The sequence below is a fragment of the Ochotona curzoniae genome, unplaced genomic scaffold (assembly GCF_017591425.1).
Source record: "Ochotona curzoniae isolate NIBS_2020 unplaced genomic scaffold, NIBS_Ocur_1.0 scaffold_1852, whole genome shotgun sequence".
Lineage (NCBI taxonomy): Eukaryota > Metazoa > Chordata > Mammalia > Lagomorpha > Ochotonidae > Ochotona > Ochotona curzoniae.
The window spans coordinates 30,929,028-30,945,062 of record NW_024467087.1 but is presented as its reverse complement, the minus strand read 5'-3'; the positions used below and the strand labels follow the sequence as shown (position 1 = coordinate 30,945,062).

The 16,035-nt window shown below is 37.3% G+C and overlaps 1 protein-coding gene across 2 annotated transcripts in view; it reads left to right on the top strand.

Moving 5' to 3' along the window:
• COL4A5 (collagen type IV alpha 5 chain) overlaps positions 1-16,035 on the top strand; it is a 185,485-nt gene that overhangs the window by 101,151 nt on the left and 68,299 nt on the right. For both annotated transcript variants that reach the window (XM_040999806.1, XM_040999805.1), the window contains exons 19-25: positions 220-352; positions 7,023-7,196; positions 7,637-7,720; positions 12,450-12,542; positions 13,837-13,907; positions 14,233-14,424; positions 15,138-15,306. In XM_040999806.1, the coding sequence (XP_040855740.1) occupies positions 220-352; positions 7,023-7,196; positions 7,637-7,720; positions 12,450-12,542; positions 13,837-13,907; positions 14,233-14,424; positions 15,138-15,306 (916 nt within the window). The remainder of the gene's footprint in view (positions 1-219; positions 353-7,022; positions 7,197-7,636; positions 7,721-12,449; positions 12,543-13,836; positions 13,908-14,232; positions 14,425-15,137; positions 15,307-16,035) is intronic.

Here is a 16,035-nt window from a genome sequence, read left to right as displayed (position 1 = left end):
AATGTATTTAGCTTTGTAAACCTGGGAGTTAAGGGGATAGTAATTTTGAAAGTGGTATTGGACATTTTCCAAATGTTTGCAGGACAAAGCTGGTACTCACAGTTTATGTAGAAATAGTACTAAATTTACATCTAACCAATAGTGAAATGGATAATTCTACACTGATATGTAACCACTGCATTCTTTTGCTTTATATGTCTTTTTTTTTTCATAAACAAGGTAATTCCTAGACCTGGAACAGGTGTAACTATAGGAGAAAAAGGAAATGTTGGATTGCCTGGCTTGCCTGGAGAAAAAGGAGAGCGAGGATTTCCTGGAATACAGGGTCCGCCAGGACTTCCTGGACCTCCAGGTAAAAGAGAATGTACTTATAGCCTTGTGCTTACAGTATCCTGACTAAACCATGTGTTTCTGTGTCATATTAGTTCCATGGTTTTTGTTTGTTTTCTTGCTTGTTTTACTGAAAAATCTCACTTGAATGGTGCCCTTTTATCCTGAGTCTCTTTTCTACCTTTCACAATTAATAAATTACATCAAACAATATTATGATACAATGGAAGAATAAATCACATTTTTATTGTTGGGAAAGGGGATGATGCTTTACTAATGCCCAGCTTAGCAAGATTTCTTATATAGAAATACTAAGCAGTAGAATTCCAGAAACTTAGCTAGAAACCCCTATGGAAACTTTCCTAAGCTGTTGACTATTCCCTTTGAAGACACACACTATATCGGAACATTTATAATTTGACTATAAATGGATCGATTCTCTTGACTAGAATGTTAATAGTTTTCTGAAATGCAGTGATAATTTTAAAAAATCATTGGGTACACTACTTGGAATACACACACACACACACACACACACACACACACACACACACACACACTCAATAAATTGTGTTTCTTTTCCATTCAAAAATGTGTAGCTAATGAAGGATTAACATGATAGTATGAGTGATATTTGATATCCCTCTGAAAAGGAGCAATGTATATTTTTCATATACAAGTATTTGCATTTGATTTCTAATCTCATGGCACTAAACTAGCTACATGATTTTGTCAAGAAAATTGAAATAAGAAATTCTTCAAGGATATAGTAAGAATTACAAGGTTGGGGTAGGTGTTGTAATATAACCAATTAGCCCACTGCTTAAGATACTGGCATACCATACAGCAGTACCCAGAATTGAAATCTGTCACAGGTTTCAATCAAGCTTCCTGGGAATGGACCTAGGAATCAGCAAATGATAACGTAACTACATGATTCACAGCCAGCTACTTGAGACACGTGAATAAAGGTCCGGGTTCATTATATTGGCCTGGCTGTTGTGGGCATTTGGGAAGTGGTCCAGTAGATGAAATAAATCTCTCTTTTTTCTTAAGATTTATTTTATTTTGGGACCGGCGCGGTGGCGCATGTAGTTAAAGGTCCTCGCCTTGCACGCCCGGGATCCCATATGGGCGCCGGTTCTAATCCCGGCAGCCCCGCTTCCCTTCCAGCTCCCTGCCTGTGGCCCGGGAAAGCAGTCGAGGACGGCCCAAAGCTTTGGGACCCTGCACCCGCGTGGGAGACCCGGAAGAGGCTCCTGGCTTCGGATCGGCATAGTATCGGCCCGTTGCGCTCACTTGGGGAGTGAATCATCGGATGGAAGATCTTCCTCTCTGTCTCTCCTCTCTGTATATCCGCCTTTCCAATAAAAAAATAATAAAAATAAATCTTTAAAAAAAAAAAAAGAAAAAAAAAAGAAAAGATTTATTTTATTTTTATTGGAAAGATTTACAGAGAGAAGAATAGACAGATAGTTCTGTCTGCTGCATCACTCCTCAAGTTACTGCAACTGCCGGAGCCTAGCAGAAGCATTCATTATTTCAAACAAAAATAGCAAAGGTGTATTAACTAACAACTTGGAATTTTAATTGCAAACATTATGTGCATGAGATGTGAGGTACAGGGAAAATATGAGGAGGTTAATGGATAAACAAGTTTTTCTGTCTTGTTTGGAGAGCAGAAGTATTATTAACGGCAAACTTTTCAAAAAATATTGGTGTAAGCAGAGAGTTTAAATTTTAATAGTAAACACTGCAGTAGAAATAAAATGTCTAACTTACTGAGTAAACAAAATCTCCCATTCAATAAAAGCTAAAATCAAAGCAAAGCAGGCAACACATGTAAAAAGACTATACACCAATTTAGGTGCAATTAAGGTATCTGAATATTGTGCATAGTATGCATAGCTCAAGAGAAAGTGTAAAATATGGAAAAATAATGTCAAGAAGAAAACTGGCTTAGCAATATGAAATAGAATTCAGTGCAAACAATACCATAAAAAGCAGACATATCATAGATACATTATACCGTGATGATATCAAAGGCACGAAGCTGTGTATCTGGCAATATGGCTTTGGACATACAAAGTGAAAATGCATTAACTACAAGGACCAAATTGACAAATACTCAACATATAAAATGGATGAAAACTAACGATACCTATGTCACCAAAGTGTTGGTACAGTCGTTGTCTAGCTGGAGATTCCAAACACATGTTTTCACTGTCTTTGCTGTTCATTGTAACTCTATTCCACTTATCCAGATCCGTTCTTGCCACAGCACTCACAGAAGACTAAAACAAGCGCATGTTTTTGTTTGGTTTGTTTATGTAGCTGATTGATTTATTTGAAACTGATGGGGTAGAAAACACACAATTGTAGTCAAAATAGAATTATGAGTTATAAGAGCTAAACCATTTGAACAACATCAGGAGATATATATATGTATATATATATGAGAGCAGCAAAGAATACACAAATATACACAGAAATGGAAAATGTAATTAAAATGTTTATTGTTGCACAAAAGAAATTGAAATTCATGTATATATAAATTCTTTTAAAACACACATTTGTTTATAGAAATTGGCTCTACTAGGGTAGGAAGAATCTTATAAATGTATCCAGGACAGGCTGTGTGATCACAATGAAATGAAGTGACAAAATAACAACTAAAATCAACAGATATGGTGCAGTTATGATTAACTCTAGAGATAAATTTGTAACAGAAGCAAAAATGACAAACTGCAGGTGAACAACATTGAAGGGGTTGTATATCAAAACTCACTGAATACAGCCAATGCAATATTCTTATCACAGAATCCAAAAGACTAAAAGTAGATGGGGTAAGTTTAAAACACACACAGAGACACACACAGACAAGAAGTAAAATAAGCACAAAATATGCAAGAAAATTGATAAAAATAAAATGTAAAAACAAGCTAAAGCAGTTGTATTTGAATGAGGAAAATAAAAGATAATATTTTGAAAAGATGTTAATATCATTGATGCTAGGCATGTGCAACCAAGGTAAAAATAAATCACAAGTAAAATTGGTAAAGAATTGAATATCATAACTAACAAATTAACAAAAGCTATCAAATTGCAGAATTATATTCAAAATTCTAGATGAAATAAAGTTTTAATTAAAGAGAGGAAAACACTACTGAAATCATCCTCAGAAAGTGGAAAACGTAGGTAAAACCTATTTACCATAGAATATTGTGAAATGGTAAAAATTTCCATGAACAAAACATTGCTTTAATGGGTGTTTTTATAATTTTATTAACATTTTCTACCAGGTTGTCAAATAATTGCTGTTGCGGATATTTGGCACAGTGGTCAACATACCCTTTGGGATGCCCTCGCCCTGTATATGAATGTCTGGATATAATCCTGGCTTCACTTTAAGTTGCCAATTCCTGATGATAGCTTGGAAAGCAGCAGGTGGAGGTCATGGTGCTGGGGTTCCTGCCACTCATCTGGGAAACCCTGGTGGGGTTCTGTACCGCTGTCTTCAGCCTGGTCCAGCCCTGGCTTTTGCACACATGTGGGGCATGTACCAGTGTATGAGAGATCTATCTCTTCCCTGGCCCTCCTTTTCTGACTGCTTTTCAAACAAATTTTTTAATTTAAAAAAAATCATAATTTACATATTTTGAACTGAGAGCATTCTAAAACAAAGAAATACAATTTAATTTTATTGGTATCAAGCCACAAGGGGATAATAGTAGGAATAACTGTAAATCAGTTTCACTAATTAGCATAGGAGCAATAAACCCAAATAAAATAATGTGAAATCAGGGTAGGCATTTAACCTAGTGGTTAAGATATCAGTCACACCTGGGAATGTTCCCAAATGACATGAAATCAACATATGAAAAAGTTATCAGTAGCCATCCCCTCGCTTATAGCAGTCCAATTTGCGAGAGCTAAGATATACAGTCAGCACACATGTCCATCAATTAATGAGTGGAAAAACAACTTGGATTTATATACACAATGATATACTACTAAGCTGTAGAAAAAAAAGAGAATGAACTTTCACTGCAGAATGAATGCAGCTGCAGGCCACTATGCTTAAAGAAATACAGCCAACCCCCAAAAAACACAAATATTCTTTCCCTGATTTGTGTTAACTTATATATATATGTATATATTATATTATATATGTATAATATATGTATATATGTATAATATATGTATATATTATATATACATATATACATGTATATGTATATATTATATGTAATACTACAAAAATGCAATGTATATGAGCAAAATAGACATTTTGAGATTTGATTGTCTTTATAGCTTATTCTCTATGCTCTTCAAGAATATTGGGTTTCCTATTTACTGCTTATTAAATAATTTCTTTAGTGATGAGTTAAGCTTGTGATTACAAAGTACAATGAAAGTATGCCACTGTAAAAATTTGAAGAAATGGGTAAGCATGGGTAATGTGGGAAATTTCATTATGTTCTTAAAACTGTACATATGGTGCCCCGGTGCGGTAGCCCAATGGCTAAAGTACTCATCTTGCGTGCTCCGAGATCCCATATGGGCGCCAGTTTGTGCGCTGAGTGCTCCACTTCCCATCCAGCTTCCTGCCTGTGGCCTGGGAAAGCATTCCAGGACCCGCCCAAAGCTTTGGGACCCTGCACCCATGTGGGAGATCATGAGCAGGCTCCAGGCTCCTGGCTTCCGACTGGCTCAGCTCCAGACCTTGCGGTCACTTGAGGAGTCAAGTGGATGGAGGATCTTTGTCTCTCCTTCTCCCTGTAAAATCTGAATTTCCAATAAAAATAAATAATGAATCTTTAAAAAATACTATCTATGAAATACATGAAACTTCTTCGATCTGTATAACGTTTTTAAAAGGAAGAATATTGAAAGTTTCTGATGTTCCATAGCAGAGTATCTGGTTTGGCGTATGTCCTGCTTCTTGTTCGTGCAGGTCCTGGGAGGCAGCATTGTTATGGCTCAAATACTTGAGGTTCTTGCCAGTCATACGAGAGAGCTGGAATTGTTTACTGGCTACTGGCTTCTGGCCTCCGCCTCCCCTTCCAGTCTTTGTGTTCATTTGGGAAGAGAAGCCGTTGATGGGTGCTCTGCCTCTCACCTAGATAAATAAATAATTTAAGAACGATTAAATCAATCCAGCCGTATTCTAACGAGTACAATATTAGGAGCAAGGTTTACTCTGATATTGTAAAGACAGTGCAGCATTGTCACTGTTTATGAACAAAATAGAGGAGAACGAGGTCAGGAAATTAGACACATCTACAATAGTAATGAAACAAGCAAACCCAAGAAACAGTCTATCGAAAGATGTGTGATATCGCTTTGCAGAATTAAAAAGCTATTGGTAAAGAATGGCAACTCACTAAGTAATGGGAAGACAAGCTTAATTATTATTCTATATGAGAAATAAATATTGTGAGTTATTGGTCATAGAGCAGTTAACCATTAAATTCAAAACAGTCCCACCCATTCTTAAAAATGAAGCCAAAGACTGAATTTGTAAGTGTAGTGAAGCATTTTAAAAAGAACCAAGATGGATGTGTTTGCTTTACCATTTTTTGAAGATTTTATTTATTTTTATTGGAAAATGAGATATATAGAGAGGAGGAGAGACAGAGGAAGATTTTCCATCCACTGGTTCACTTCCCAAGTGACCACAATGGCCGGAGCTGAGCCAATCCAAAGCCAGGAGCCAGGAGCATCTTCCAGGTCTCCCACACGGGTGCAGGGTTCCAAGGCTTTGGGTCATCCTCGATTGCTTTCCCAGGCCACAAGCAGGGAGCTGGATGGGAAGCGGGGCCGCCAGGATTAGAACAGGCACCCATATGGGATCCTGGCGCGTTCAAGGTGAGGACTTGAGCTGCTAGGTTACTGCACTGGGCCCCGTCCGTTTTTTAAATTCTTATGAGATTATAGTAATGAAAAGAATGTTTATGATATGGATTAAATAATGGAAAAGAGAGCTGTCTGGTGACAGAGTCGTATTCATATGGAAAAAATAAAATGCCTTTTGCTAATTTATATTTGGGATTTCTGAGATGAAGAAAACGAAGTATCAAAGGGTAGCAAGAACATTATTAGTAATTTCCAAAAGTAATAAAGCTAAATTATATTGTTTCACTCAAACTATCACATTATTTGAAATTTCTTAATCCTTTTCCCAAATGTTGAATCTCTTAGAAAGAAAATATTAGAATATACTCAGTTACTGTGGGTTAAACATAATTCAGCAGGCAAATTTATGCAGACATTTAAACTCCAAAGTCATGAATTAGTGGTTACTATGAGGGTGGAAGCTTAATTTCTCTTTGGAGAGTGGAAAGAAGAGTGTTTCTAAAAGTGTGAGTCAGGCTGAGTCCTTGTCTGTCCCTGGGTTCCTGAGTCCTCCCCTGCGTACCCTCCCCAGATGCCCTACCAGTAGGAAAGCTTCATCTTGCCCTTAAACCTCCCAAAACTATGACCTAAGTAAGCCTCTTTTCTTCATAAATAACTTCTCTCAGATATTTTACTGTAGTAATAGAATAAAAATAAAATAGTCCTTTATATGTTAAGACACATCTTTGTATGTTAATTGGAGATCTTAAGGTTATTTAATGTTTCATTAGAATTAAAGTTATCTCTGAAATATAGCTTTGATCATTTTAATGGGTGTTTTTTTCTCATCTTAGGGACTGCAATTGTAGGTCCTCCTGGACCCCCTGGGTTTCCGGGAGAAAGGGGCCAGAAAGGTGAAGAAGGGCCACCTGGAATCTCTATTCCTGGATCTCCCGGTCTTGATGGACAGCCAGGGCCTCCTGGCCTTCCGGGGCCTCCTGGGCCTCCTGGCCCTCACATACCTCCTAGTAAGCTTCATTTTTCTCTTACTGTGTTGTGTTGATTTGTGTATTTAACTTCTAAGTTAATATAGGTGAAGGTTGGTGTCATTCTTTTTGATATCTGACACATTTGTTTGCTTCTCTTCTTGGGTTTTGGTGATTTCTTTATGCTTAAATTTGTTCTCCAAATAGTGTTTATTATCAGTTACATCATGTATACTATACACACGTATATATACATGTGTATGCATATATACATGTATACTAGTGTATACATATATATGCATATATACACATGCATGTATATGTGTTTGTATACGCATATATATTTCCTTATAATTAGTTTTATTCCTATAGAAAGGTGACTGAAAACAGATATTTTGTCCATCCTGTCAGGATTCTTTTTTGCTTATCTCCTGCATAGTGCACAACAATTATTTTTCTGTCTTATCTTCAATTTCTTTCAGGTGATGAGCTATGTGAAGCAGGCCCTCCGGGCCCTCCAGGATCGCCTGGTGAGAAAGGACTCCAAGGAGAACAAGGAATCAAAGGTTGGATCCTTAAACATGTTTAGTTCTTCATGACCCGAAATAATCAGCCAAATAACCTGTATCCTCCATATTAATCAGCTACTGACACCCATGGTCAGACACCCCAAGACTATCTCACTATCAATAGTAAACACTTCTATAATCTTGATGTTACCAATCCTGTTTTTCTAATCACCACCTCCTCTCTATCTGCTTGCTACTTATACCATGACTACAAAATTCTTCTGATACCACTGATATCTGCCAACTTTGACCATTCCTAAAACTTAAAATATATAGTATTTGAAAGTTAGAATTCCAGAGTGACTAGAGGCAGAGACAGAGAGAGATTTCCACCCACGGGTTCACTCCCCAAATGGCTGCAATGTCCAAAGTTGATCCAAAGGCCAGGAGCTTCTAAATCTCCCACGTGGGTGCAGGGGCCCCAATGACTCAGCTCATGCTCCGCTGCTTTCTTAGGCCAGAAGCAGTGAGTTGGATCAGAAGTGGAGCAGCTGGGACTAGGACTGGTGCCCACATGGGGTCACAGTGCAGAAGGCTCAATTAGCCTGCTATTTCAAGGTGTCAGCTCCATCCCTCAACTTTTTGGTGCTTGTTTTCCCTAGTAACCTAGACTATATTCCACAATCAGTGATTGTAATCCAAGTCTTCTACTGTTGGTATCATTTGCCATTCTTTTCTTAGACTGTACTCACCTGGAACAACAATGTAGCCTAGAAGATGCAAATTTCCACTTTTGTGAGTCTGCATATTCTTCTCTCTGTGTACACTTGTTACATCTCCTTTCTGATTCTCATTTTAAGATCCTTGGCTTGATATTACCTTTACTGAGCAACTAAAGTAGTAAGAAGAGAAGGTTCACCCATCGCTACCACATTTACACCTATGTTTATATCTTTGGTTCAAGTTCAGCCTTCTTGCTGATCACTGTTAATTTTTCTACCTTACAAGTGTTTCTTCTGTTTGCACTAGATTTCATTCTTCTTGTTTCCCCAAGGATTTTGTTCTAGAAATTCTTTCCTCGTTCACATTATCAATTGTTTCCTTTCTGCCAGATCATTTTCAACATCATATGTAGACATTATAAACATTTTGTAGAACATGAAATTAAAAGATACATTTTTCGATGTAAAAATATTTTGGAAGTGATTCACTGTTTGTAGTAATATGCATGTTCCATGAACTGTTTGAAGACTTCTCACATAAACATATTTTCCCTACCATGTAAAAAGACAAAACAAAGCAAAACACTGTATTTCCAGTTCCCCTGTCAGCTACTCCTCCATTCTTCTGCTCAGATTTGAAACAAAACTCAAAACTTTTCTACTTGTGGCTTCTATATATTCCCATGTTCTTTTGTTTTATTTTTTTAGGATTTATTTATTTTTATTGGAAAGGCAGATATACAGAGAGGAGGAGAGACAGAGAGGAAGATTCTCTGTCTGATGGTTCACTTCCCAAGCAGTCACAACGGCCGGGGCTGTGTCAATCTGAAGCCAAGGAGCCAGGAGCCTCTTCTGGGTCTCCCACGCGGGCACAGGTCCCAAAACCTTGGTCCGTCCTCGACTGCTTTCCCAGGCCACAAGCAGGGAGCTGGATGGGAAGCAGGGCTGCTGGGACTAGCACCGGTGCCCATATGGGATCTTGGCGCATTCAAGGTGAGGATTTGGCCACTAGGCTATCGCGCCAGGCCCTCCCACATTCTTTTTAAACACACTCCTGCCAGGATTTTTCATTTACTTTCTCCCTACCACTCCACAGATGCTGTTCAAATTCGTCATAAACCCTGTGCCCTACTAGTTGAAATGGCAAGTTTTAGTCATTTTTAATCTGTTTTTCCCTTTCTTTCAGCATTCTTTACTTGGCTCTTGTACATTATATTGTATGTTTTCTTCACAACTACCTGGTAGCTGCATGAATGCGTGTGTGTTTGTGTGTATTCATTCCACATATCTACCATCTAAAACAAAATGTAAAACACGTCTGGGACCTTCCAACATTCTTGTGGACCATAGTCAGCATCTCTACATGTAATTATGATTTTATACTCTGTTATACATTAATTTGCCTAATCTTGAGTGATAAACTTCATTTAAATGAAATCATATGGTATGAACTCTTTTGTACTTGATTTGTTTGACTGAATATCATGTCCGAGAGCTCCATCCACATTTCTGTCTGTAATAGTAGTTTTCCTTTGCCTTTGGGTATTGCATTGTGTAAATGTACCTCAATATCCAATCTAATCTTCATAGAAATGCATTCATGAACTATTATAATGAAATCTCCCTGACACCCTCTTCTACTTGTTTATTGTCGGACGTAGACATCATTTTCGTTGAGGCTATGCTGGGAGTGGAATTGCTGAGTTATAAGAGAGGTGTAGATTTTATTTCCTAGATGTCACCAAGCCATTTTCCAAAGTGATTTAAACTTTCTTCTTTGAGATGATTTATTAATAATAAGCTTCTCGGTAATGGTTTATGTTTTCTGGTTTGTAAAGTGCCTATATTTCCCCATACTTAATTTAGTTGTTAGATGTATGTATGACACATATCTTCCCTCATTCTGACTTGCTTTTATATTTCTGTCTTTTGTCAGACATTATTAACTGAGATAAAATTTCTCAATATCCTGTTTGTGATTAGTGAAGATTGTTCCCTATTTGATTTTGTTCCTTATTTTAAAACTCTATGCTTATCCCAAAGACCTGAGTGTATTCTTCCATGTTTTCTTCCAGATTTTTACTCATTTAACTTTTAGATATAATACTTTTTTTTTTCAATTTCATGCATGGATTAGAAGAATATCATTGAAACAACTACAGTGCCTAAATACATTTTTAGGTAATTTCTCTATACGGTTTGAAGGAGCGATCAAATTTCTTTATTGACATATGGATTTCAGTTGACTCAGTCCTGTAGTACAGAAGATCATCAATTCTTTACTAAATCCATTAGCACTATAATTTACTAATTATGTGATCATACGTGAGTGAGCCTTTGATCTCTTTTTCTGTTCCTTTGTGTCTCCCTGCAACAATACCAAGCTGTCATAATTTCTATGACTTTATAATAATCACTGAATAGTCTTTTTTTACATTTCCATCTACACATCTTCGAATGATCTCTCCAATTTTTAATTTTGAAATGCCCTGAAATTCAACCTTTATTTCTCTTTATCCATCCTCATTCATCCAATCTGATGGTTGTTAATGCCATCTACTTGCCAGTAAATTTCAAATTTGTGTCTCCTATTCAGAAATATCTACTTTCTTCTAAATTTGTATATCAAAACATTTTACTCAAATGCTTTTTAATGTAATTTTAAGTTCTTAACAGATGCAATATGATTTACAGATGCAATTCTAAGAATGGCCTTACTCAGTTAACATTTTGAGCCTAACGTCCTTATCATGTTGAAGTCCTAATCTCTGCCACTTTCCCGCACAAATATTCTACTCATATCTTCTCCTTACTTAGGCAGGTCATTATGTCTGCCTGCATTCTAGTTACATGGATAGTAAGCCTGAGAGCATCTTCGATTCCTCTCTTTCGTGTTCCATGTATGATCCATGAGAACCTCCCCTTGACTCTGCTTTCACATGTGTACAGAATGTAACAGGTTTGACTGGGCTGATTATACTTATTGCTGTTACTCTAGCACGAGCTAGCATCATCTGTCTCCTAGATCACTACATTGATTACCTAGTTTCATACTTACCCTTGGAGTCTGACCTTAATATGGAAGCCAGAAACATCCTTTTAAAATTGAAGTTTGTGGCCTGGTGTTGAGGCCCAGCAGCTAAATCCTAGCCTTGCATCCACCAGGATCCAATATGGGCACTGGTTCAAGTGCCAGTTGCTCCAATTCCTATCCAGCTCCTTGCTTGTAGTGTGGGAAAGCAGTAGGGACTGGGTCAAAGCATTGGGACCCTGTCCCTCATGGGAGACCTAGAAGAAGCTCTGGGTCCCCAATTTGGATCAGCTCAGTTCCAGCCATTCACTCCACTTGGGGGAGTGAATCAGCAGGTGAAAAATCTTTCTCTTGGTTTCTCCTCTCTGTACATCTGACTCTCCAATAAAATAGATAAATCTGAACAAACAAACAAACAAATAAAAACTGAAGCTTGGTTTTCTGCTTTAATTATTCTACTGGCTTTTTCATTCCTTCATATTAACAACCACAGTGTTTATTGCAGCCTATACAATACTGTTTTTTAAGACTTATTTATTTGTATTGGAAAGGCAGCTTTACAGAGAGAAAGAGAGGCAAAGAGAGAAAGATATTCCATCCACTGGTTCTGTCTTCCAACGGCCTCAGTGGTCTGAGCTGAGCCAATGATGTTTTATGATTTTCACTCCTTATAATGCTAACTCTCTAACTGGTTTTCATCTTCTCTCTAGTCCAGTAACTTGATCTGCTCACTGATTCTTTAAGTAATCTATGTCCTTTAAAATTTGTTATATCATAATTTAACTTTTCAAGGAGTTCATTGCTGACCACCCTCCATAAAACTGAACTCTCTCCCTCATCACTGGAATACCCAGCTCTGTTTCTCCTATAAACACTATGTGTTCTAAATATTTGCCAGATGAATCAATTCTACATGTAGACTTCTCTAGTCTGTAGGAATGCTGTCTTTGCACTAACTTACTTAGAAGACATCTAAAGAACTTACTTGTATTTTTTTTCCAATAACGTTTTCCAAAAATTATAATTCCCATAGGTGAAAAAGGTGATACCTGCTTCAACTGTATTGGCACTGGTGTTTCAGGCCCTCCAGGTCAGCCTGGTCTGCCAGGTCTCCCAGGTCCTCCAGGTAAAGCATCAAACTTCAAGTCAATCTCTAAACATATTTCTTGGCTAGTTTTTTTGTGAGCCCCCAGATTTGCGTGTTGGCCATTTTCTCATTTCATAGCTCGTCGTTTGGGTCTATAAATAAACACGAAATGCGTGTGTCTTTTACTAGATGAAGTATACTCTTGTTTCTAATAGCTGAAGCTACCAATATTTGCTAGTATTTTGACAATATTCCAGGAAATAAATCTTATGTATTTTTCATATAGGGATGTAGTTAATACTGAATGAGAATTCCTTCTTCAGAAAACTGGAGGAAGAATGAAATGACTATAACCTGAATATAATTACCAGTGGCAGAGTTTCTCATTTCTGGGGAGTTTATTACTGTTGTCTTTAAGAAGCACTGCTTCTGTTCAAGCATCACAACTAATTGACACTATTCCTCTTTATATGCAAATTCCTTCCTGTCCATTTCCAATTAAAACAATACTTGATTTCTATCAGGATCAAAACTGTTTTACTGCACTGCCACTAGGGATAACCCAAGATTCTCTTAAAATCACTCTGTTTTTGAGGGCTGAGGATAGACACCATAGCTGTGACTTTTCTGTTTACTGTATGTGTTTCTTAAGAGCATCAATGTGATCTTGGAAACATTTTGAGCAAGACTATGAGTGCCACTGGAGGATAATCTAGCCTCGTACTTCTAGTGTTGTCTTTCTGAATCCTCAGAGAGCGTCAGAATCACCTGGAGCGCTTATTAAAATCGAGATTTCTGGCCTCAGCCTCGAACCTTCCAATTGAATAGCTATAGAGTGGAGACTCTGCATGTAGTACTTGCAATTGGTGATGATATACTGACACAGAGATCCTTTTGCAGAACCCGCTTGTTTAAGCTGTAGGCACCATACTTTTCTGATAAACCAGATGTCAGGAGATAAAAAACCAATGAGAAGACTGGTAAAGATTTAGGAATGTTGTATTGGTCACAATAAACATAAATAGAAGTAAAAAATAATCACGACCCTAGTCAGTATGAATAGGTATTTGATACCTGTAAGCTCTGGAAAAAAAAGAAAAATGATTTAGAGTTGAAAATACCTAAAGTTACTATATTAAATTTAACATAAAATGTTCTACTTATTTTTAAAAAAGGATTGTTTACTTATTTTGAGAACATATAAGAGGAAAATTAAAATGTGATCTAAACAGAATTAATGGTATTTTTGCTTTGAAGTTTGACTTCCTGACTTGGTGATTTCTGTATGAACTTTGTCACGTGTTCACATTCTCATTATTTTGTATTTGTTTAGGATCTCTTGGTTTCCCAGGACAGAAGGGTGATAAAGGATATGCTGGTGCAACTGGACCCAAAGGATTGCCTGTAAGTTTTCAACATATTGGACAATGAAAAGATGTTGAAGAAAGCCATGTGCACTTTGATTTTTTATTATAGGGGGGAGGAAAATAAATGCTAGACATAAAGCTATTTTTCTATATATTTCCTATTGAATGGTGATTTTTTATTTTGTTCCTTGACTATAATTCACATGCTTCAAATGATTCAGTGCTGTGTACACTAAATGTTTTTGGGTTGGTTGATGAAGAAAAACAAACAAAAGAAAGCATTAGAGGAAAAAACCCTGACTTCTTTTTTCTTTTTCTTCCTTTTCCTTTCTTGTTTTCTCCACTCCCTCTCCCTCCCCCAGGGCTTACCAGGAGCTCCAGGTGCTCCAGGCTTTCCTGGAAGTAAAGGCGAACCTGGTGACATCCTCACTTTTCCAGGAATGAAGGGTGACAAAGGAGAGTTGGGTGCCCCTGGCGCTCCAGGACTTCCTGGCTTACCTGGCACCCCAGGACAAGATGGGTTGCCAGGACCTCCTGGCCCCAAAGGAGAGCCTGTGAGTGAATGTCATAGTCTTGGTTTGTGATATCAAATTGTCACTTAAAAAATGTTTCCTAACTCAGTCCAAGGGGATGGGCTTCATGATGAAAACCCAGTCAGTGCTTTAAAAATGTGATTTTGCAGAGTTACGGCACATAGTGACTGTGTAGAATTTCCTCACTACTAATCTGTCTCAGTTGTTTTATAAACTTTTTCTTAATAGATTATTCTGAGTATTATCAGCTTTGACTAGGTGAGCTTTGAGTTTATTTAGATCTGAGAACCAGAAAACTAATTTGTTTTACATAGTAAGCTTAGAAATGTTAGTAGACAACTATGTTAAATGTGCTATACACCCAAAAGTTTGAACATAAATGAACAGTCTTGTAATTAATGCACAGCACCGGATATATAGGAAGAGTTATAAATTACCTAGACTCCAGCTTTCTTGATTTACACTAGAATGTTAGACCTCTGAGGCCAGAGATTTTTGTCTACTTTTATCCTCTGCTGTATCACCAGGACTTGATATGTAGTAGCAGCTCAAAAATATTTATTGTGGAAATGAATGGCTAAGTCGAGTGACTGCATATACCATCTCATTGCATCAGTCATTTATAGAGCTTTGAAGATTTAGCACTACATCATTTCCATAGTTTTATCAACAGTACCAGCCAACAGAGAGCTCTTATTTCTGTGTGTTTTTGCACTCAAATTTTCCTTTTTCAGGGTGGAATTGCCTTTAAGGGTGAAAGAGGTCCCCCTGGGAACCCAGGTTTGCCAGGTCTCCCAGGAAATATGGGACCAATGGGCCCTGCTGGTTTTGGCCCTCCAGGCCCAATTGGTGAAAAAGGCATACAGGGTGTGGCAGGAAACCCAGGTCAGCCAGGACTGCCAGGTATGTTTTCTCTGATTGGATTTTTTTCTGTTTTAAATGTATTGTTTAAAAGTAGAAATATATTATCATTGTATAGTATTTTCCTTGCGGTTAGTGGTTTTGTGTCATGTTTCAGAAGTTTTTGTGATGAACTGATTTCGCACTTGCTTCAGTTAATGAAACGTTTCATTAAGTCTCCAACCATCTATCCAGCTATGAAAATCTACTTGTCTAATTATTATCTATGTATTTTATTGATTTTGTTTATTTACAGTTCCCTACATATCTCTAAAAGGGCTTATATAAAAAGCTAAACAGTTTTCTTTGATTACTACAATTTAATTGTTTGGGTGTTCTGATGTACAGTTTTTAAAGACCTTTTGGATAGATGGTTGGAGATTTACTTGCAGAATTGATTCACAATTGTGGAAGTTGAGAAATCCCACTGCAGGTCATTTGGAAACTGGAGAACTAAAGAAATTATTTCTTAGCTCAGTCTAATTTCAAAGTCCTGAGATCTTGAGGACAGCAGTTGCAAGTCCCAGAGTCTAGAGTCTGGGTAACCTCAAGATTTGATATCTAAGAGTAAGGAAAATGGGTGCTCTGACTCTAAGGAGGAAGAAAATCAGTTTAGTTTTCCTCTGTCCTCTTCTGTCCGTTCTATCAGCTGATTGGATGGTACCTGCATGCTTTGAATGAGAATGAATCCTTCTTAAATGCATTCTGTTCCAGAAACATCCACACAGGCAA